Source organism: Alexandromys fortis, unplaced genomic scaffold (genome assembly GCF_014885135.2).
Source record: "Alexandromys fortis isolate MF-2015 unplaced genomic scaffold, M_Fortis_MF-2015_v1.1 scaffold_18, whole genome shotgun sequence".
Classification (NCBI taxonomy): Eukaryota; Metazoa; Chordata; class Mammalia; order Rodentia; family Cricetidae; genus Alexandromys; species Alexandromys fortis.
The window spans coordinates 15,644,473-15,662,678 of NW_026067897.1; the positions used below are offsets into that span (position 1 = coordinate 15,644,473).

At 43.4% G+C, this 18,206-nt stretch overlaps 1 protein-coding gene across 1 annotated transcript in view; it reads left to right on the forward strand.

The window, feature by feature from the left end:
- Elp1 (elongator acetyltransferase complex subunit 1) overlaps window positions 1-18,206 on the forward strand; it is a 53,221-nt gene that overhangs the window by 26,191 nt on the left and 8,824 nt on the right. The window contains exons 15-31 of the mRNA XM_050164241.1: window positions 1,155-1,261; window positions 2,092-2,195; window positions 3,362-3,415; window positions 3,507-3,612; window positions 4,589-4,704; window positions 5,327-5,400; window positions 5,669-5,747; window positions 5,834-5,913; window positions 6,885-7,022; window positions 7,131-7,216; window positions 7,719-7,870; window positions 9,080-9,203; window positions 10,304-10,401; window positions 12,016-12,217; window positions 14,526-14,587; window positions 15,788-15,850; window positions 16,693-16,753. Coding sequence (XP_050020198.1) covers window positions 1,155-1,261; window positions 2,092-2,195; window positions 3,362-3,415; window positions 3,507-3,612; window positions 4,589-4,704; window positions 5,327-5,400; window positions 5,669-5,747; window positions 5,834-5,913; window positions 6,885-7,022; window positions 7,131-7,216; window positions 7,719-7,870; window positions 9,080-9,203; window positions 10,304-10,401; window positions 12,016-12,217; window positions 14,526-14,587; window positions 15,788-15,850; window positions 16,693-16,753 — 1,706 coding nt within the window. The remainder of the gene's footprint in view (window positions 1-1,154; window positions 1,262-2,091; window positions 2,196-3,361; window positions 3,416-3,506; window positions 3,613-4,588; window positions 4,705-5,326; window positions 5,401-5,668; window positions 5,748-5,833; window positions 5,914-6,884; window positions 7,023-7,130; window positions 7,217-7,718; window positions 7,871-9,079; window positions 9,204-10,303; window positions 10,402-12,015; window positions 12,218-14,525; window positions 14,588-15,787; window positions 15,851-16,692; window positions 16,754-18,206) is intronic.

Consider the following 18,206-nt stretch of genomic DNA (forward strand, 5'->3'; position numbering starts at 1 on the left):
ACTTGCCTCTGAGGTCTAAAGAATCAGCTGACTGGTCTGGTCAAGCAGGAGTCAGATCCAGTCCCATTGTCCTGCTCAGTCTTCCCAGACTCTCTGGAGGGTAGTTTGTCCCTCATTAAATAGAGTCTACTTCTCTATCTTTCTTTTTTTTCTTCCTTCCTTCCTTGCTTTCTTTCTTTTTAAAGATTGGTTAAAAATAAACGTCTTGAGTGGAATCCTAGCATTGGATTTGTTTCTGTAGGTGCCTTCTCCTTTAAGAAATTGTACTTTTCTCCATCATTTATTTATGTATTTAGTGGTCCCAAGGGTTGAACCTGGAACCCTGGATATGCTGGGGGAAGCACATATCATCAACCTTCTTATTTTCTTTGTTTATGGGTCTGTGCATCATGTACATGCAGTACCTGTGGAAGCCAGAAGAGGGCATCAGATCTTCTGGAGCTGGAGTTATGAGGAGTTGTGAGCGCCCTTGTGGGTACTGGGGACCGAACTGGGTCTTTTGTAAGAGCAGCCAGTGCTCTAAACCACTGTGCCATCTCTACAGCCCCACTCAGTGCTCCTTTTACTTTTTCTTGAGACAGTGTTTCAGTAAATAGCCCTGGCTGACATTGAATTCAGACTGTAGCCTAGACTTCTCCGGAGCTTGCAATCCTCCCTAAGTAGCTGTGAGATTGATTACAGGCTGATCTCACCAAGCCTACCTGATGCAGTTTATTTATTAAGAAGAAAGGTGGGTATTGTGGCACATGCTTTTAATCTCAGCATTTGGGAGACAGAGGCAAACAGATCTCTGAGTTCAAGGCCAGCCTGGTCAACATAGTAAGTTCCAAGATAGTCAGAACTACATAGTGAGACCCTGTCTCAAAAACAACAAACACACACACCAACAAAGAATATGTCAGGAAGTCAGTACACTGCAGTACATTCTAATGAGCTGCCACGTGAGTAGGGAACAGGTAATCCCTTCTCCATCTGTGACGCTTCCACTTTGTGAGTAAAGAATATATGTGTTACATCAACATAGGCAGTGTGTCCCAAAGTATCATGTTAGTTTTCACTGTGGGAAAATCAGTGAATCCATTTTTAAGAAAGACTATCTTTTTTACACTTATCTCCTGGTTTTTTTTTTCCTATGTATGTGTGTTTTGCTTTAGTTCATCTGTGACGGTGGATGGGGTCATCATTGGTTTATGTTGCAGTTCCAAAACCAAGTCATCTGTGGTCCAGCTGGCTGATGGCCAGCTACTCAGGTGCTTTTGGGGTGAGTATCGGAATTTTAGGAAAACAGAATTACAAATAAATAGTTCTTGAGACTATGTACTTGTGAGTATCTTGTCAGCACTATTGGATTATTTATTGTTTTATTCATTTTTATTTTTTTATTTATTATTTATTGATTGATTGTTTATTACCAATCGTTTTTAGTTATTATTGTTTTTGGCATACAAAGTGAGTTTTCATTACGGCATTTCCATGCATTGTTTTTGTTGATTGCCCTTCCCCACTTCTCTCTCATCCCCCGTCCTGGAGGTCCTCTAACTCCCTTCTGTGTGTATGTCACTTGCATTCTGTTGCCCTCTTTTTTTATTCCCCACCCCCCTCCCAGGGCCTCTTCTTCCCATCTCTTTACCTCCTTCGTAGTGTCATGGCCTATACCTACACTCCATACGCATAAAGAAATTAAAGTCTAGTGTCTTTGTATAAGAGAAGCGTGCAGTGCTTGTCTTTATGAATCTGAATAGTTCACTTGGTTGGTTGTTGTTTTTTGCTTGTTTGCCTTGCTGGATTCCAGCCCAGGGCTTCATGCACCCTTGGCAAGCACTGTATTACTGAGCTACACCTCAGCCCAACGGCTAAGCCTCCTAACCCTGGATGCCATGCTGTAGAACAGTGTTGACAGACCCAGTCTGCTCCTGTTTGAAATAACCTATGGCTACTCTAGAGAAATGTGGAGAAGTCCAGATTTCTGTGTTTTTGTGTTGGCTTCTTTTGGGGGGTGAGAAGGGGATGTTGTTTATTTTGTCCTTTCAGTGCCTCACAAGAAAGAGCTGGTGAGCTATTTGTAAGCTAAATTTGCCAATCTTACTACAGACTCACCGACTCTGACTGTGGAACCCTGGAAGAACGCTGAAGGATTTCCTGTTCAGTTTGCTCACCCGTGCACACAGGTGGAAGTGGCCGTGATTGGAGGACAGGTAAATCAACACAGCGCAGGGAAGTTCACCGTGGAGAACAGATGGTGCCAAGGACAGTGGGTGGGAAAGCAGGGGTCTTGCAGCTGAACCTGTGTCACCACCAAATCCCAGGTCGTGACAGGAGATTCCTGCTCTCTCTTGGCCCCCGCCCGCCTTCTTCATCTAGAAAAGGGGAAAGTCAGTCTTGTAAAATTCAGGAGAGAATTAAGAAAAACCTCAAAGCCTGTCCTCAGTAGCACACCTTCTCCAACAAGGCCACACTTCCTAGTCCTTTCCAAATAATTACACCACTGGGAACCAACTATTCAGATACATGGGCCTATGAATGCCATGGTCATTTAAGCCACCATCTTTTGATATGGATAGGAGAGTGAAGGCAAGGAGCCAATATATGATGGTAGCAAACAGTGAGGTGTTTGGGGATAACTAGAGGATGATAGTTAAAGTCTCCGAGGCAGTGGTTAGTGTGCAGAGACATAGAGAACACTTTTCCTAGAAAGGAGAGTAGTCCCAGGAGAAGGTTCTGGAATTACCTGAGTTTAGAAAGATGGCAGGGTACACGGCAGTACACAGCAGATGCTGCAGACCACAGCCCCCTGTTGTGCATCCTGGCTCGGGCCCTGCCTTAAGGTACAAGCTGTGCTGTTCTTCCCACTTGAAGTGGCACAGAGCAGGAGGACGACTCTGTCCCTGCCAGGAGTATAAGTCACTGTTCAGTAAGACTTCACTTGACACAAATGAACAGAAATGTTGGGCATGAAGAGAAACAAACACTACTTTTTCCTTTAATCTGATAAATAGTTAGCAGTGAACTCCTTTACCCTCGCCCATGTTTTTAGTCATCAGAGAGATGTGTTCTCCGTCGTGTTGGATATGTGGTTCTAGCTGCCCAGAGGAGAAGGTTGGAGAGGGATGGAAATAAGAGGGGAGGTCAGTGTAGACTTTTGGGTGTGCAGTCAAAGAGAGGAATGAGATCTATTCAAAATGAGTGGAGTCGATAGAGTGGCTTCCTTGATTGGGCGGTGGCATATCCCTGAGCATGGCACTAGCCTTGTCTTAGACAGAGGCTCAGGGAATCACAGAGCACTAGAACTGCATGGTGAAGACCATAGGTGTAAGGGCTTGTGAATAGAGTTGCGTGTAATTTTACTTTTGCTTCTTTGCAGGAGTGTGTCCTTGGACTGACTGACAGGTGTCGCTTTTTCGTCAATGACACCGAGGTATCTAGGCTTGGGTTGGGTTGGTCTTTCTCACAGTGTTCTTCCCAAGAACAAACTCTAACTTCCCTTGGGCTTAATTTGCTTGTTGCAGGTTGCATCAAATATCACGTCATTTGCAGTGTGTGATGAGTTTTTACTGTTGACAACCCATTCCCATACCTGCCACTGTTTTTCCCTGAGATGTGCTTCACTTAAAAGTAAGCTTTTTCTCTACAAAATGGGGGTTTCCCCTTTTCTAGTGTCTTGAAGTCTTGATGATTTTTAAATTCTTTACCTACTTTGGCTGTTTACCAGAGTCCTGGTCTCATTTATTATCTTATTTGATGCAGTATATATATATTTTTACATTGTGTCGGTGTATGTGCAAATGTGCATACCTTTACCTTTGTGAATGTGCATGTGGGCAAACAGGTGTCCATGGAGACCGGAGGCATTGCATACTCTGGAAACTGGAATTACGGTCAGTTGTGAGTTGCCCAGTGTGGGCATTAGGAACTGAGCTTGGGTCCTCTGAAAGAGTAGTGCATACTCTTAACTCTTGAGCAGCCTCTCTAACCCCTCAACATAGTATCTTTGCTAAACCATTCTGTTTCAGTTCCTAGAGACTTCACAAATCAAATCCTAACTTAAGTAACACATTCTAAAATATTCTTGATGAAGTTTTATTAAACAGATCATCTAATACTTTATAGATCCCCTACAGGCTATGTGCTCTAACTCTTCGTCGTGATTCTTTCTCATTGCTCAACTATCATTGTACTTCTGGACATCATCTTGTGGTTTGTGGGGGATTAGCACTGAGTTTTGTTGCATTGCCTCCCCCTCTCCCCGGTATTCCTTATTCTGAAAGGCCAGCTTATTTTTCTTGTGGCTGACTTGGAAACAGGAACTCTTTCTGCCATTGGTATGATTATAGTGTGAAGGTCATGCTAAGAAATAGAAATGCTGCTTCAGTTCCTGTATTTCCCAGTTGCTTAGGAAACTGTGTAAGTGAGTGTGTGAGGGTCCTTTGCAGCAGGGAGATTACAGGAAGGCCCAGGGGTCTTGAAGCTGAGTGGGAGAGCAAAGGGACTTGCCATTAGCTGAGTTTCAAATACGGGGCATATTCAGCGGGAGTTAATGGAGTGTGGCCTTGCTGTGGTCATTCTCAAGTCTCAATAGTGGTATTTTTAGTGTTACAGACTGGTCTGTGCGGCAGTAATGAGGCCAACGGAGAAAGCCTGCGGAGAGTGGAGAGGGGCTCCCGGATCGTCACAGTTGTTCCCCAGGACACAAAGCTTATACTACAGGTAAGCTCGGTCCTTCAGACTTTCTGTTGTCACTTAGTCACCTCCACAGAGTACTTAGGTGTTGTAGGAGGCTGCTTGTTCATTTCATGGTCGCCCAGACTCCTAAATAACCACACAGAAACTGTATTAATTAAATCACTGCTTGACCAATCACTATAGCATATTTCTAGCAAGCTCTTACATATTAAATTAACTCCTTTTCATTATTTCATAATTACCACAAGGCTCATAGCCTATCAGCAAGGTTCCAGTTGGCGGCTCATGTCTTTCCCCTCTGGTGGCTACATCGCAACTCTCTGACTCCGCCTTCTTTCTCCCAACATTCAGTTTAGCTTTCCCACCTTGCTCTACTCTGCTAAGCCACTGGCTGAAACAGATTCTTTATTAACCACTGGTATTCACAGTATACGGAGGGGATTCCCACATCATGTACAGGCTGCATTTTAGGCTCTATTGTACTTTTCAGCCTATTAAAACCCTTCTTTCTTGGCTCTCTATTGGCCATGAAGGAATGTTGATTAATAAAAGCTCTGATCAATAAGATTTAAAGAGTTAAGTGGAACTGTAGCTTCTACTGCTTCAATGATTTCCAATTGATTAGAGATGTTTGATTTCTTTTGAGATGCCGAGGGGAAACTTGGAGGTTGTTCATCATCGGGCCTTGGTCTTGGCTCAGATTCGGGACTGGCTGGACAAGTAAGCTGCCTGTGACTGTTCCTGTGTGCACGTAAGGACATGTAGTCCAGGCTCCTGTGGTAACTAACTATACATTTGGAAAAGAAAGTAATGTGTCAACTGTTAGGTTTTTCCTTCTGTAGATTTAGACTGAAAATTGGGTGGACTTGTTTATTATGTGGGTTGTAATCTGAATATAGCCGGTCTGTGTTGTAATGAAAATATACTAGGCCAGGGAACTTAGTTTCTCATGAAATATGCTTTTTGTCCATTTTCTCTGTCTTTGCAGTCTTATGTTTAAGGAAGCATTTGAATGCATGAGAAAACTGAGAATTAACCTCAATCTGATTCACGATCATAACCCTGAGGTAGTTTGCGCATCTGACTTATCCTCTGACTTTACTCTTGAGCAAAAACGATGTGAACTGTAATGCTGTGCTCTTTCCTTCGATAGGTATTTCTTGGGAACGTTGAAGCCTTCATAAAGCAGTTAGATTCCGTAAATCATATTAACTTGTTCCTCACAGAACTGAAGTAAGTATTTTGATAATTCGTGTGCATCATATTCTAAGTATTATCTCTTGATAAAGAAATCAAACTCATATAGCTGGAGACCAGAAGTCTCTTTAAACATAAAAAGTCACTGTCACACTGGTGGCCAGCAGGGCTTCTCCTCTAGACCTTTAGCAATGGCAGTTTTAAGCTCTCCTCCTGAACTGTTATTTGGCTTATTTCTTAGGTTTGCTGTAAAACTATTCTTCTCATGAGATTGCCATCAAATATGATCCTTTCTCTGTAATGATTTTTCCCAACTTCTTAGTGAAACTTTTTAAAACTAGGAAAATGCTGACTGTTGGGAATGTCTAGTGCCACCACCCAGGCTCTGTAGTTCCTGCTGTCCTGTCCACACACCCTCTTCTTGTTTTAGATAATGGCAAAGGAAGTTGAAGCAGCACTCCATTTATTTCACCTTGCATAGCGTTGGCTAGAATATGCTCTTAGTGTGGGGTAGTTAACTGCTACAGAATGTCTAGTACTCCGTCCAGTGAGTTTCCCCACGTTTCCACATCATTTAATCCAGCACATCCACTCTCCACTAGTCCTTGTGCCCCAGCTCTTGGGCAGCTACTGTTTCAGCACAGGTCAGCCTTGTCTGTTTAATTACATAATCTAGCCAGAAAGTATTTACTGTGGTGTGAATATAGCGGCGTTCACTGCTGGAGTTGAGCTCAGCCGTGTTTTGCATGCATCACTAGTTCATTCATTTTGAATTGCTCATGGTGTGCTGCTGTGTAAATTACACTATCCTTTCTTCATTCTCTGGTTACCTGGACACCTTGGTTGTATCCTGCTTTAGACTTTTGTGGGTATGTTTGATTTCTTAGTACTTGAATAATTTTCCTGGTCTCTTTTTGTTTATTGTCTCAGAAGCCTGCCTAATGTATGCTAGTAGTTGGGTCACCAGACTGTTTGGTAAGTGACCTGTTCATACCTTTGGTTCTTAGGGAAGAAGATGTCACAAAGACTATGTACCCTCCACCGGTGCCCAATACTGTCCAGACATTCAGGGATCCTGACAAGAAGAAGCTTGACCTGATCTGTGATACCATGAGGGTAGCTATGGAGAACATCAATCCTCACAAGTGGGTGCTGTTTTATTGTTGGCTTCTCTGGAACAACAGGGTGTGGAGATAGATGTCTTTGTCCAGTTTATTCTTCCTGTCATTCTGGTGTTTCCCTTACTGCCTCAGGTACTACCTGTCAATACTCACATCTCACGTGAAGAAAACGACCCCGGAACTGGAAATTGTGCTGCAGAAGGTACACAAGCTTAAAGGTAGAGACCTGCACACAGACACCTGCTTGACTTGTTCTTGACAGTCATTGTTCTTGACCATCACTGTGTCACTGCACTCCACAGAGTTAACAGATGGCTCTTTGGGTCACCATTTTCAAATGTATTGATTTTGAGTGCAGAGCATTTTATGAATGAATTGAAAATATATGTTCATCTTCTGTCCCAGTCTGTCAGAAAATCTTAACACTTGGTCTGTTCTGTTCTTGTTTCTTTCATTCATATAAGTGTGTGTGTGTGTGTGTGTGTGTGTGTGTGTGTGTGTGTGTAGGCAAGGCTCATACTGGCCTCAGACTCACCATGCAGCTACAGATGACCTTGAGTTTCTGATCCTCCTGTCTCCACCTGAGTACTGGAACTACAGAAGCACACCAGCATATCTGGTTTTATGTTGCATGGGGATCAAATGCATGGCTTCATGTGTGCTAGACAAGCCCCTGACTGACCAAGCTCTTCTCTCACCCTCTTTTTCCTTAAACACCAGCGAGAAATGCTCCCCCTGGTCCTGAGACTGTGAGTGCAGAGGAGGCCTTGAAGTACCTGCTGCTCCTGGTAGATGTCAACGAATTATATAATCATTCTCTTGGAACCTATAACTTTGATTTGGTTCTCATGGTAGCCGAGAGGTCACAAAAGGTATGTGGAGTTCATATTTTTTGCACCATTTTGAAACTTGTTAATCATCCTAGTGTGGGACCCTGCTCTTTAGAGAGCGATACTCTATCTAATGCTATGAGTGGATACAGATTCGAGTCTCCACAGTGGAGTTGATTTTTTTTTTTTTTAACTCTTTGGGGGTTTGCCACCCAACTCCCAAATGAAAACATGGAGGCTTATTCATGTTTTGCCTTTGGGCTTTTTACCTTTCTTTATTCTATATATCTTTCTTTTTTTCTTATTCTGTGGCTAGCTATGTTACTAGGTGGCTGGTCCCTGGCGTCTTCTCCGTCTTTTCTCGCTCCTCACTCTCTTCCCTAGATTTCTCTTCCATTTTATTCTCTCTGCCCGCCAGCCCCACCTATTCCTCTGTCCTGCCTAGCTACTGGCCCTTAAAGTCTTTATTAGACCAATCTGGGTGGTGGGCAAAGTAAAACAGCTTTACAGGGTTAAACAAATGCCACATAAAAGAATACAACACATATTTTCATTATTAAACAAATATTCCACAGCATAAACCCATGTAACACATCTTAAACTAATATTCCACAACACCGCAGCTGGTGTTCCTAAACCCTGTATATTTCTATGTGTATCCACTTTTCTTTTTTAATTAGGATCTCTTGCTGACTTGAAACTCACTAAGAAGAGTAGGTTGGCTGACTGGCCAGTATGCCTCAGGGATCTGACTGTGTCCCCTTCTGCCCTAGTGCCAGAATAACAGGCCCATGCCGCCAGGCCTGGCTTCTGTGTGGGTTCTGGAGATCTAACTCAAGGTCCTCCATGCACTAAGCTGTGAATCAGCTTAGTAGGCACGGTACAGAGCAGGAGGTGGTAGAACTCATAGACTCGGGCCCAACTCAGTACATTTTATCTTCATAATTGGCGTGGGTGCCATGTCACCAGGCCTGATTCTTTTAGGGGTGCTTAGGTGACTGTCTTCTAGACTATAGGCATGTTGTTTTCCTTATCAGCCTGTGATGGAGTTGATGTTAGTCATTACTATTCCAAATTTAAACTCATAATTCCCAAATATGAAAGTAGTTTTCCCAAAGCTTGTTTTGATTTAATGTATTATATGATATATAACTGATATATAAGTATAGCATACATTTAAAATAGTCTCTTTTTATTGTCTTCATTAGAATTTGTTACATAATATTACAAGTAATAACTCTTTATTTTTAGGATCCTAAGGAATATATTCCATTTCTTAATGCACTTAAGAAAATGGAGATTAATTACCAGCGGTTCACCATAGACAAGTACTTGAAACGATATGAAAAGGCTCTTGGGCACCTCAGCAAGTGTGGTGAGTATGGGGATAGTGTTTACTACTGCTTCAAAGCTTCTTCGGAGCCAGGCAAGCTTTAAGTAAGATAGAAAATTACCCTAGTCCAATGACTTCAGTTCCCTCCACTCTGAAGAACTTGATGATTGCATGTTCGTTCACCTTTTGTTTCATGCCCTGAAAGTAAAGCAGGTCTCTCTTCCTGAGCTGGGGGACCCTTGCTGAGAGCAGGTCCTTTGTGGGTTAGGACTGAGCTCCTCCTAAAATCCCTTCAGTGCCTTGATCAGAACTAGTGGATAATCCCATCACATGGTGTCTGTCAGTATGCTTGCCTACAGTGAGTGGTTTGCACTTGTGCAGTTTAACAGGCAGTGATGGTGTAGAACCACACACCTGCGCTGTCCAGTTCTGGAAAAGTTATGACTTGTCACTGAGGACACCTGTGGTGCCTGTTAAGTGTGCAGTCATCTACTTCATGGACACTCTGATTCAGCTGGACGGGAGTGAGGCCCGGGGGGAGCGTTTAATGAGCTCCCAGGTATTCGTTTTGAACTTGAGGAGGTATTGAGCAGAATTCCTAGTGCATCCCTGTCCAACCTGATCTCTTACCTCGGAATGTGGAGCAGTGCTCACCAAAAATTCTGATTTGAAGCTGTTCTTTAAATTGTAGAAACTGTAAAAGGTTCATGGTTGGGAGGAGATGAGTGATGGCCAAGTCAATAAAGTTCTTGTTTTGTAAGCAGGAAGACCTGAGTTCATTCCATAAAACCCACACAAAAAGCTGGGTTTAGTGGCAGGTGCTTGTAATCTGAGCTTTAGGAAGGTGTAAGGAGGATCCCTGGGTTCCATTGGCCAATCAGCCTACTTGGCAAGCTTTCCACAGTGAGAGACCCTGTCTCAAAAATCGAGGTGGACAGTGCCTTCTCAGGAGTGTCGGCCGAGGACATGAGGACCAACAGCTCAGGCTATCCTCTGGCCTCCACATGCATTCTCACACAGGGGCACATGAGCACACATAGAAAAGTTCCACATTACTGTTGCTTAGGAAACATAGGTGTAAATGAAAGCCATTATACTTCCACAGTCTTATACCTGTGTTTTTGTAAATCTTATTTTTGCAGGACCTGAGTATTTCACAGAATGCTTAAATTTGATAAAAGATAAAAACTTGTATAAGGAAGCTCTGAAGTTATATCAGCCACAGTCACTGCAGTACCAGGTGTGTGGTAGGTGAACTGTGAAATGAGGTCTCCTGATTCTGCTTTGCGAATTAGTTGGACGTGAGGACATGTTGAGTCCAAACACTGTCCTTGGCTTCACGGTTTGTCCTACAACCAGTCAGTCTAATCTTGAACTTGTTAGGAGAAATCAGCAAGGGCAAAAGTATTTCAGGCATTCTTTGTTTATCTCTAGGTTTTTTTTATGTACCAGGTACTTTGCTTCTAAGTTAAATGTGTTATGTGGTCCTCCTTATAAACTGGTGGGTGTTGTGCCAGGTACAGATGGGGCCACAGCTTGTGTAAGAGTCAGAACTGCAGAGTGGCATGCCCGGATGCTGACATGAGGCTCTGTGAGCACCAGTGGCCATCCATTCCTGTCTGTTACACTCTGCCGTGCTGCTGCCAGCAGGGTTTTCGTTTGTAAATTATGTGCACGTTCTTCTAGTTTACTTTCCTAGTGCTGTGATAAGAACAGTGTGAGGAAGAAAGGGAGGAACCTGAGGCAGGAACTGAAGCAGAGACCATGGAGGAGTGCTGCTAACTGGTTTGCTTGACGGCTCATGTTCAGCGTCCTGTCTTCCCTAGCTCATGCCAACGTGCCCAGTGAAGACACTGCTGCTCATAGTGAGCTGGTTCCTTCTGTAGCTGTTAGAAATCAAGAAAGAGCCCCACAGACATAGCCACACGGCACTCTAATGGAGGCATTCCTCAGTGGAGGGTCCCTCTTCCCGAGTGTTTTGACAACCAAGATGAGCTATCTATCACACAAGTCTCTCTGTGACTGAGCCATGCCAGCTGTTCATTATTATTACTATCATAGTTATCATTATTCTTATCTCTGTGTGTGCACCGGGTTCATGATGTTGTCTTGTTTAATCACAACCTTCCAGCCCTCTGCTGTGTCCTTTCTTGAGTCCACCTGCCCATGGGCTTTCCGAGTCTCCCTTTAAAGCCATTCTTAGATAGGGACCAAGTAAACTGATGATTTGCTATTTTGTGTCTGCCAGACTGTGGATTCCAGAAGGGCAAGGACTGTGTGTTTTTTTTCCTATGTCTCTGCTTCACCCTAAGCCTTGGCAATGCAGGGTTTAGCATATGGCTGCCTGGCAGCTCTGGTTTCTCATCTTCCCCAGCTCTAGTGACATTAACCTCATTGCTTCTCAGGTCTGCTGTGCATGTTCTTGCCACATAGCCCTTGTGCCTTATCTGCTCTCTCGACTCTTGACAAAGCTCCATTTCCTTGTAGCCTTCAGAGGTGGCATGCTTATCATTCTTGGTCATTTTATCTTTTTCTACGTTTATAAACCATGCTTTGCTAGTTGAGGCCATTCTCTGTGGCCGTCTGAACAAAAGCTTAAATGTGCTGTGGTTTTGTTGTTGTTTTTTTAATATTTATTTCGTTAGTTAGTTGTTTATTGCGTGTGTGTCTTTTCTTCCCACCACCTCGAATCATGCATATCTACGTACTCAGTGTATGTTGAATAAGTATTATATCTTTAGTACAGTTGTGAGTAGAAAAAGAAAGGAGCTAACATAGCCTGCATTGGAAGCTATGCACTACACTATAAAGAAACTACTGTCACGTTTCACCAAATCTCCATGTCTTGTCACAGGCGATCAGTGTTGTGTATGGGGAACACCTGATGCAAGAGCACCTGTATGAGCCAGCAGGATTTGTGTTTGCCAGGTGTGGGGCCCATCAGAAGGCTCTCTCTGCATTTTTGGCTTGCGGCAGCTGGCAGCAAGCTCTCTGTATAGCTAGCCAGCTTCAACTCTCCGAAGACCAGATGGTGGGCCTTGCTAGAACTCTGGCAGGTAAGCAGGGCCATTCTGTGTTCACTCTTTGAAAGGTTTGTATTTATTGCTTTAATTGGTAATTTTGTAAATAAGTTTAGGGCAACATTCCTTGAGACAGGCTCATTCTAGTCATTCATACTTAGAACATTCTTTTCAATAGAAGAGCAGTCCAAAAAGCACCTCCAAATGTGTTGGCATACTATAAAAAGCAGTTTATTTCTCTGGCCTGGGTACTGATAGATCCTCTGTTATGTAGCTTTGCAGTCCCTCAAGACAGGAGATTGTGGCTGCAAACGGCCTCAAAGTTACACTGTATTATCTGGCCATATTACTCACTGACCCCTAGACATTATGGCCACACTTAACAGTGTTGCTGAGATAGCCTTTCAAGAAAGTAAAGATGAAGTTTTGGATGGAACTATTTGGATGTAGCACATAAATAGTTGAAAACCATAATAATTAGGACTGGTGTGGACAATACGAGATGCACAAGCAGAAAGTCAAGGCAGCTGAGTGGCTGAGTTGAGGGATTTCCTGACCTGGGAACGAGGCTAGTACTTCCGACTTCTGAAAGTAGAACAGAGGTTAAGGACCCTGCGAGATGCAAGGAGGGCTCTGGCCTCAGCAGTGCTTGAGATCAAGAAATGCTTGTATTTGTTTTGTTTTTGAGTGTTTCTCTGTGTAACAATCTTAGCTGTCCTGGAACTAGCTCTTGTAGAGCAGGCTGACCTTAAACTCACAGAGATCCACCTGCCTCTGCCTCTTGAGTACTGGGATTAAAGGTGTGCACCACCACCGCCCAGCTTAATGCTTGTATTTCTTTCTCTCCTTTCTGTTCTCCAACATGAGTTTTAGGGGTGAAGGGTAATTCAAACCAGACCATTCTTTAGCAAAGTCTTGTATACATTGTTAATGGTCCAAAAAAAAATAAAAGAGCAGTTCTGAAACAAGCTTCCAAACTTGTAGGTAGCGTGTGTGTGTGTGTGTGTGTGTGTGTGTGTGTGTGTGTTTCTGTGTCCTGCTTACAGCTGAACTTCCTGTTCATCATGGAATATACGTACTTACTGCAGATGTTGATTTGCAGGATGTGCAGTGGGCATGGACAAGGCTTTTTTTTTAAGATTTTATTAATTACGTATACAGTGTTCTGCCTCCATGTATGCCCGCACGCCAGAGGAGGGCACCAAACCTCATTACAGATGGTTGTGAGCCACCATGTGGTTGCTGGGAATTGAACTAAGGACTTCTGGAAGAGCAGTCAACATTCTTAACCTCTGAGCCATCTCTAGCCCCTGAACAAGGCTTTTTTAAAGACATGATTGTATAGTGTCTTAGACACTGTTCTATTACTGTGAAGAGATACCATGACCACAGCAACTCTCCTAAAGAAAAGCATTTAACTGGGGCTTGCATACAGCTTCAGAGGTTTAGTCTATTATCCTCTTGTTAGGGAACATGGTGGCATGCAGGTAGAGATGGTGACTGAGAGTTCTAATCCATGTCTGCAGGCGGAGAGAGAACACTGGGACTGACTTGGGCTTTTGAAACCCACAAGCTTACTCCCAGTTATACTTCCTCTAACAAGGTCATACCTTCTAATAGTGCCACTCCTAAAACATTCAAATACACTAGCCTGTGGGAGCCATTCTTTTTCAAACCACTACATACAGCACAGTTACTTTGTATACACACTTAATTTGTATTAAGAAACAAACAAGCCAGCAAAGGTGAAAACAATGTAGCTACTTCACTAGTGGAAGTGGTTATGTGGCCTTTTTACATTAGTAATTGTCCTTGAAGGGGTAGGATGGAACAGAAGAACTCTTAGTAACACTGGGGTTTTGTGTGCCTGATACAGTCTGGTTTTTCCAGCTAGAGTGATTGTAGGAGCTAAGGACTGCCTGACAGCTGCCAGCATAACCAGTTACCTCCATCTAGTGCCCACCTTGAGAATCACAGTCTCTGCCTACACAGGAAGAAATGGGTTAGCGAGAGATGCTGGTTAGTTGCCCATTTACATGCCTTTGGAAGCAGTTTTATTTTTTTTTTAAAAGCGAGTTTTGGCAATATGTGATTTTTTTTTTCAAATCCTCTGATTAATTTAGATTCCTTTACTAGGCAGGGTAGCTTCTGTAACCCAGGAGCCACAGCAGAGGAATTCAGCTTCAGGCTGGCCACGTAGAATACAGAGTGAGACTGTGGGTTAGGGGTGTGTGTGCTTCATGTTGTGTGTGCACCTGTTGTCATCACAGAAACTGAGAAGCTTCTGGTCTGGTACGTTGTGAGGATAGCAGTGGAAGTCAGTTTCTGTTTACTGTGTTTGCAGGAAAGCTGATGGAGCAGAGGAAACACACTGAGGCGGCCTTAGTCCTGGAGCAGTATGCCCAGGTGAGTCCCTCCCCTGGTGAAACGGAAGGAACCATGGAAATGGTTAGGACTTGTGCTGATTTGGCCGAGGACAGGTTTCAGGGGGTTACTTCTCTCTTTCTACCAAGGGTCCCAGGGAACAGACTAAGGCTGCCAGGCTCACGAGGAAAGTGGCATCGTTGTCATTGTTATTAGTAATTTTGTCTTTCTGAAACAGTCTCAGGCTAGCCTACACTGACCTTGAACTCCCAGTTCTCCTGCCTCTGACTTTAAGGTTCTACTACTTTGCTTTTAATGATTAGGAAATGTTTAAATGACACAAGAATGTGTTTTATGCTTCTTTTCTTACAGGAGAAGCTAGGAATGTGATTTTTTTTTTCTTGAGCTGTAAGAATCTTGAAGCTACCAGATGATGGTGGTGCATACCTTTAATCCTAGCATTCAGAAGGCAGAGGCAGGCAGATCTCTTGAGTTCTAAGGTTATCCTTGTCTACAGAGTGAGTTCCAGGACAGCCAGGGCTGCACAGAGAAACCTGGTGTTGAAAAACTCTAACAAACAAGAAACCTAAATAAAAAAACAAATCTCAGAAACACTCTAAATATATCAACAACCTAATCTTCAGACCTGAAACCATAAAAGGCTGAAGGGAAAACAGGAATAACCTTTATTAATACCTGGGCGGTGTAGTCTTAGTCCCGATACCATAAGATTAACAACTAAAATTGAAGTCTATAAATTAGACTTCATATAAAGAATTATCAAGAATGTACAAAGACAGCTTATATAGTGTAAAAAATATTTTCAAAGTATTTATCAAGTATTTTCAGAATACATATGAAGAACTGTAATTCAACAAGAAACAAACAAGCTAACTCGGAAATTACTGTTTAGTAGTATATTTTGGGAGGACTGGTCTTGTTTCCAGTAAAGCTTAGCAATGAATGTGGAAAAGAACCATTTTTGACAGGGTTACCGTGTGACTTTATGTCCAGGGATATAAAGAAGACACGCTTGTGTGTTGTGGTCATTCAGAGCAGTAGCCCCCTTTGTCTTTTATAAGTGTTTTTGGAGATGTCTGTCGAGAAGATGTTTGGACAGGCAAGCTGCTGAGAACTGGAGCTGTGAGGGCTGGGGCTGCCTGGGAAGGTGGAGGGACTCCGTGTGGCGGCTTGTGAGACTGCTGCATTCACCCGTGCTCTTCCTTGCTCTTCCCTTGTCAGGATTATGAAGAAGCTGTGCTCCAGCTGCTGGAAGGAGCCGCCTGGGAAGAAGCTCTGAGGCTGGTAAGAGAAGTTCTGAGCAGCTTCTCCTGTGATGGGTGCTGAGGGAGGTAAAGGAGTGGGTCAGTTGGAATTCCTTGTCTTCTGAGTAAGTGAAGTTAAATAGAAAGCGCCCAGGTTCCCAGTCCTGAGGATAAGCGGTATCTGTGAAGCCTCTTAAAACCTGTTCTTTAGCTGGGCGGTGGTGGCGCACACCTTTAATCCCAGCACTTGGGAGGCAAAGGCAGGTGGATCTCTGAGTTTGAGGATAGCCTGGTCTACCAGGTGAGTTCCAGAGTAGCCAGGGCCATACAGAAAAAAACCAGTCTTTAGTAATGTTTGGAATTGGGCCTTCATATTCTTTTTTAAAATGAATTGAATTTTCTTGGGATAATATCCTGATCCCTTCTAGTACTGATCTCTTGTAACATGAGGGCCTGCTTGTTAGGGTTTCTGTCTTGCCTTGTTCCCATAGCTGGCAAGCCCCAAAGAAAATCACACAGAGGTCTCCATAAGTTATAAACTGATTGGCCCATTAGTTCAGGCTTCTTATTAGCTCTTATAACTTATATTAGCCCACTATTCTTATCTCTGTTAGCCACGTGGCTCAGTATCTTTTTTCAGCAGGGCAGGTCACATTCTGCTTCTTTGGTGTCTGGACAGGACTGCAGAAAGAGCTTCCTTCTTCCCAGAATCCTCCTGTTCTCATTGCCCTGCCTCTACTTCCTGCCTGGCTACTGGCCAATCAGCGTTTATTTAAGACATAGTTGACAGAATACAGAATTGTCCCACACCAGTCTCTGTCTTAATTCTTTGTTGGGTAGACATGTTCCTGCCCTAAAATACTGCATTTTTTCCCCTCTTAGGTGTACAAGTATGACAGAGAGGATATTATAGAAACCAGCGTAAAGCCTTCCATTTTAGAAGGTAAGGATTATATCTAGGTGATGTTTTCTTTTAGAATTATGGAAAAGGTAGAAGAAATACAGGGCTCTCTCTGTTACTGCATTTTAATATGTTCTGCTGACTCCGTCATAGTTTTTAAGACTATATTAAGGTGTTAAGTGATGACATTGAAGAGGTTTGAGTGTTGAAAGCTGTGATGTCTTCCTGTCCCTTGCTAGAGCAGACTTTGGCCTCAGGAGCCTGCCTCTACCTAGAGGCTGCTGGCTTCGAGCTTCACCTACAGGTCTTAGAGAGTACGTGTTGGCTTTGCTGCAGTTTTAAGCAGAGCTCCCTGGTGAGTGGTATTTGTGTGCACTCACAGTCTTACCCGGCCTGTTCTGACTAGAGCTTGTGGGTGCTTTGGTACTGTTGGCTGCAGTCATCCCAAGCTAAGGATAGAAGGCATCCTCCTTGACCCTTGCCGTAATCTAGGCAGTCCTTTTCCAACGGGAATTTGGGAATGCATGAGCCTAATTTCTATGTCCTTAGAGAGTTTAGTTTATTTGTATTTTCATTTATTCTGCTAGTGCTGTTTTTCCACTGGACAGTAATTTCAGAGATCATTAGAAGCATTTGTTTCATGCCCACACCATTTCCATGGGTTCCCTCCATCCTGCCTATGTTAGCAGCTTCCTGCATACTCTCTTTGTTTGCTTCTTTCTCTTTGGGTTAGATATCAACCAAGTGTTCACTGATAGGATTTTGTAAGTTTAGTGGTTGAGAGTGTTCTGGGATGGTATTGTGAGGGGTCTCTATAGGTGTCAAGACAAACAGTGATCCTCGAAGAGGTGAGAGTGGAAACTCAGTTCAGATTGATTTCGGGGAGTCTCATGCCAGGTGGTTTATTGCCGATATATTTAAACACGGTATAATGTGGGGGGAAGTTTCCTGGTATACAATCCCCAGTACCCAAGGAAACATAATTATATCAAAATTCTACTTGGGGTACATGTCATTTCTTCTAAGAAGATAGGTTCTAGAAATGGGCTTCCTGTAGTAGCTTAAGGGCTTAAAGAAGGCTCCAGGCTGGTCTTGGTCATACAGATAGTGTAGAAGTCATTTGGTCTATTAGCCACCTCTAGTCCTGGTTGTGGGAGCTTGAGGAGCCTCTGGCTCTACAGGTAATGTAAAGGTCATGTAGATTACTAGCCACCTCGGGTCCTGATTGTGGAAGCTTGATACAGCCTGGCCCAACAGGCTATTGATCACCTCTAGTTCCCAACTGTCTGGATGGAAGAACAGGTTTTATAAATCTTTTCCACTGCAAAGACAATTCTGCATGCCCAGTGTTCCTGGTTTCCCTGGAGGTCTCTGAGTACAAGGACCTTCATGCTTCCAACAGGACTGATGAACTCTGAGATCTGGTATCTCCAGCTCATTAATGGAATAAAAAAAAATCTTGGTGGTTAGTCCTATATACATCTTTCGTTGCTGT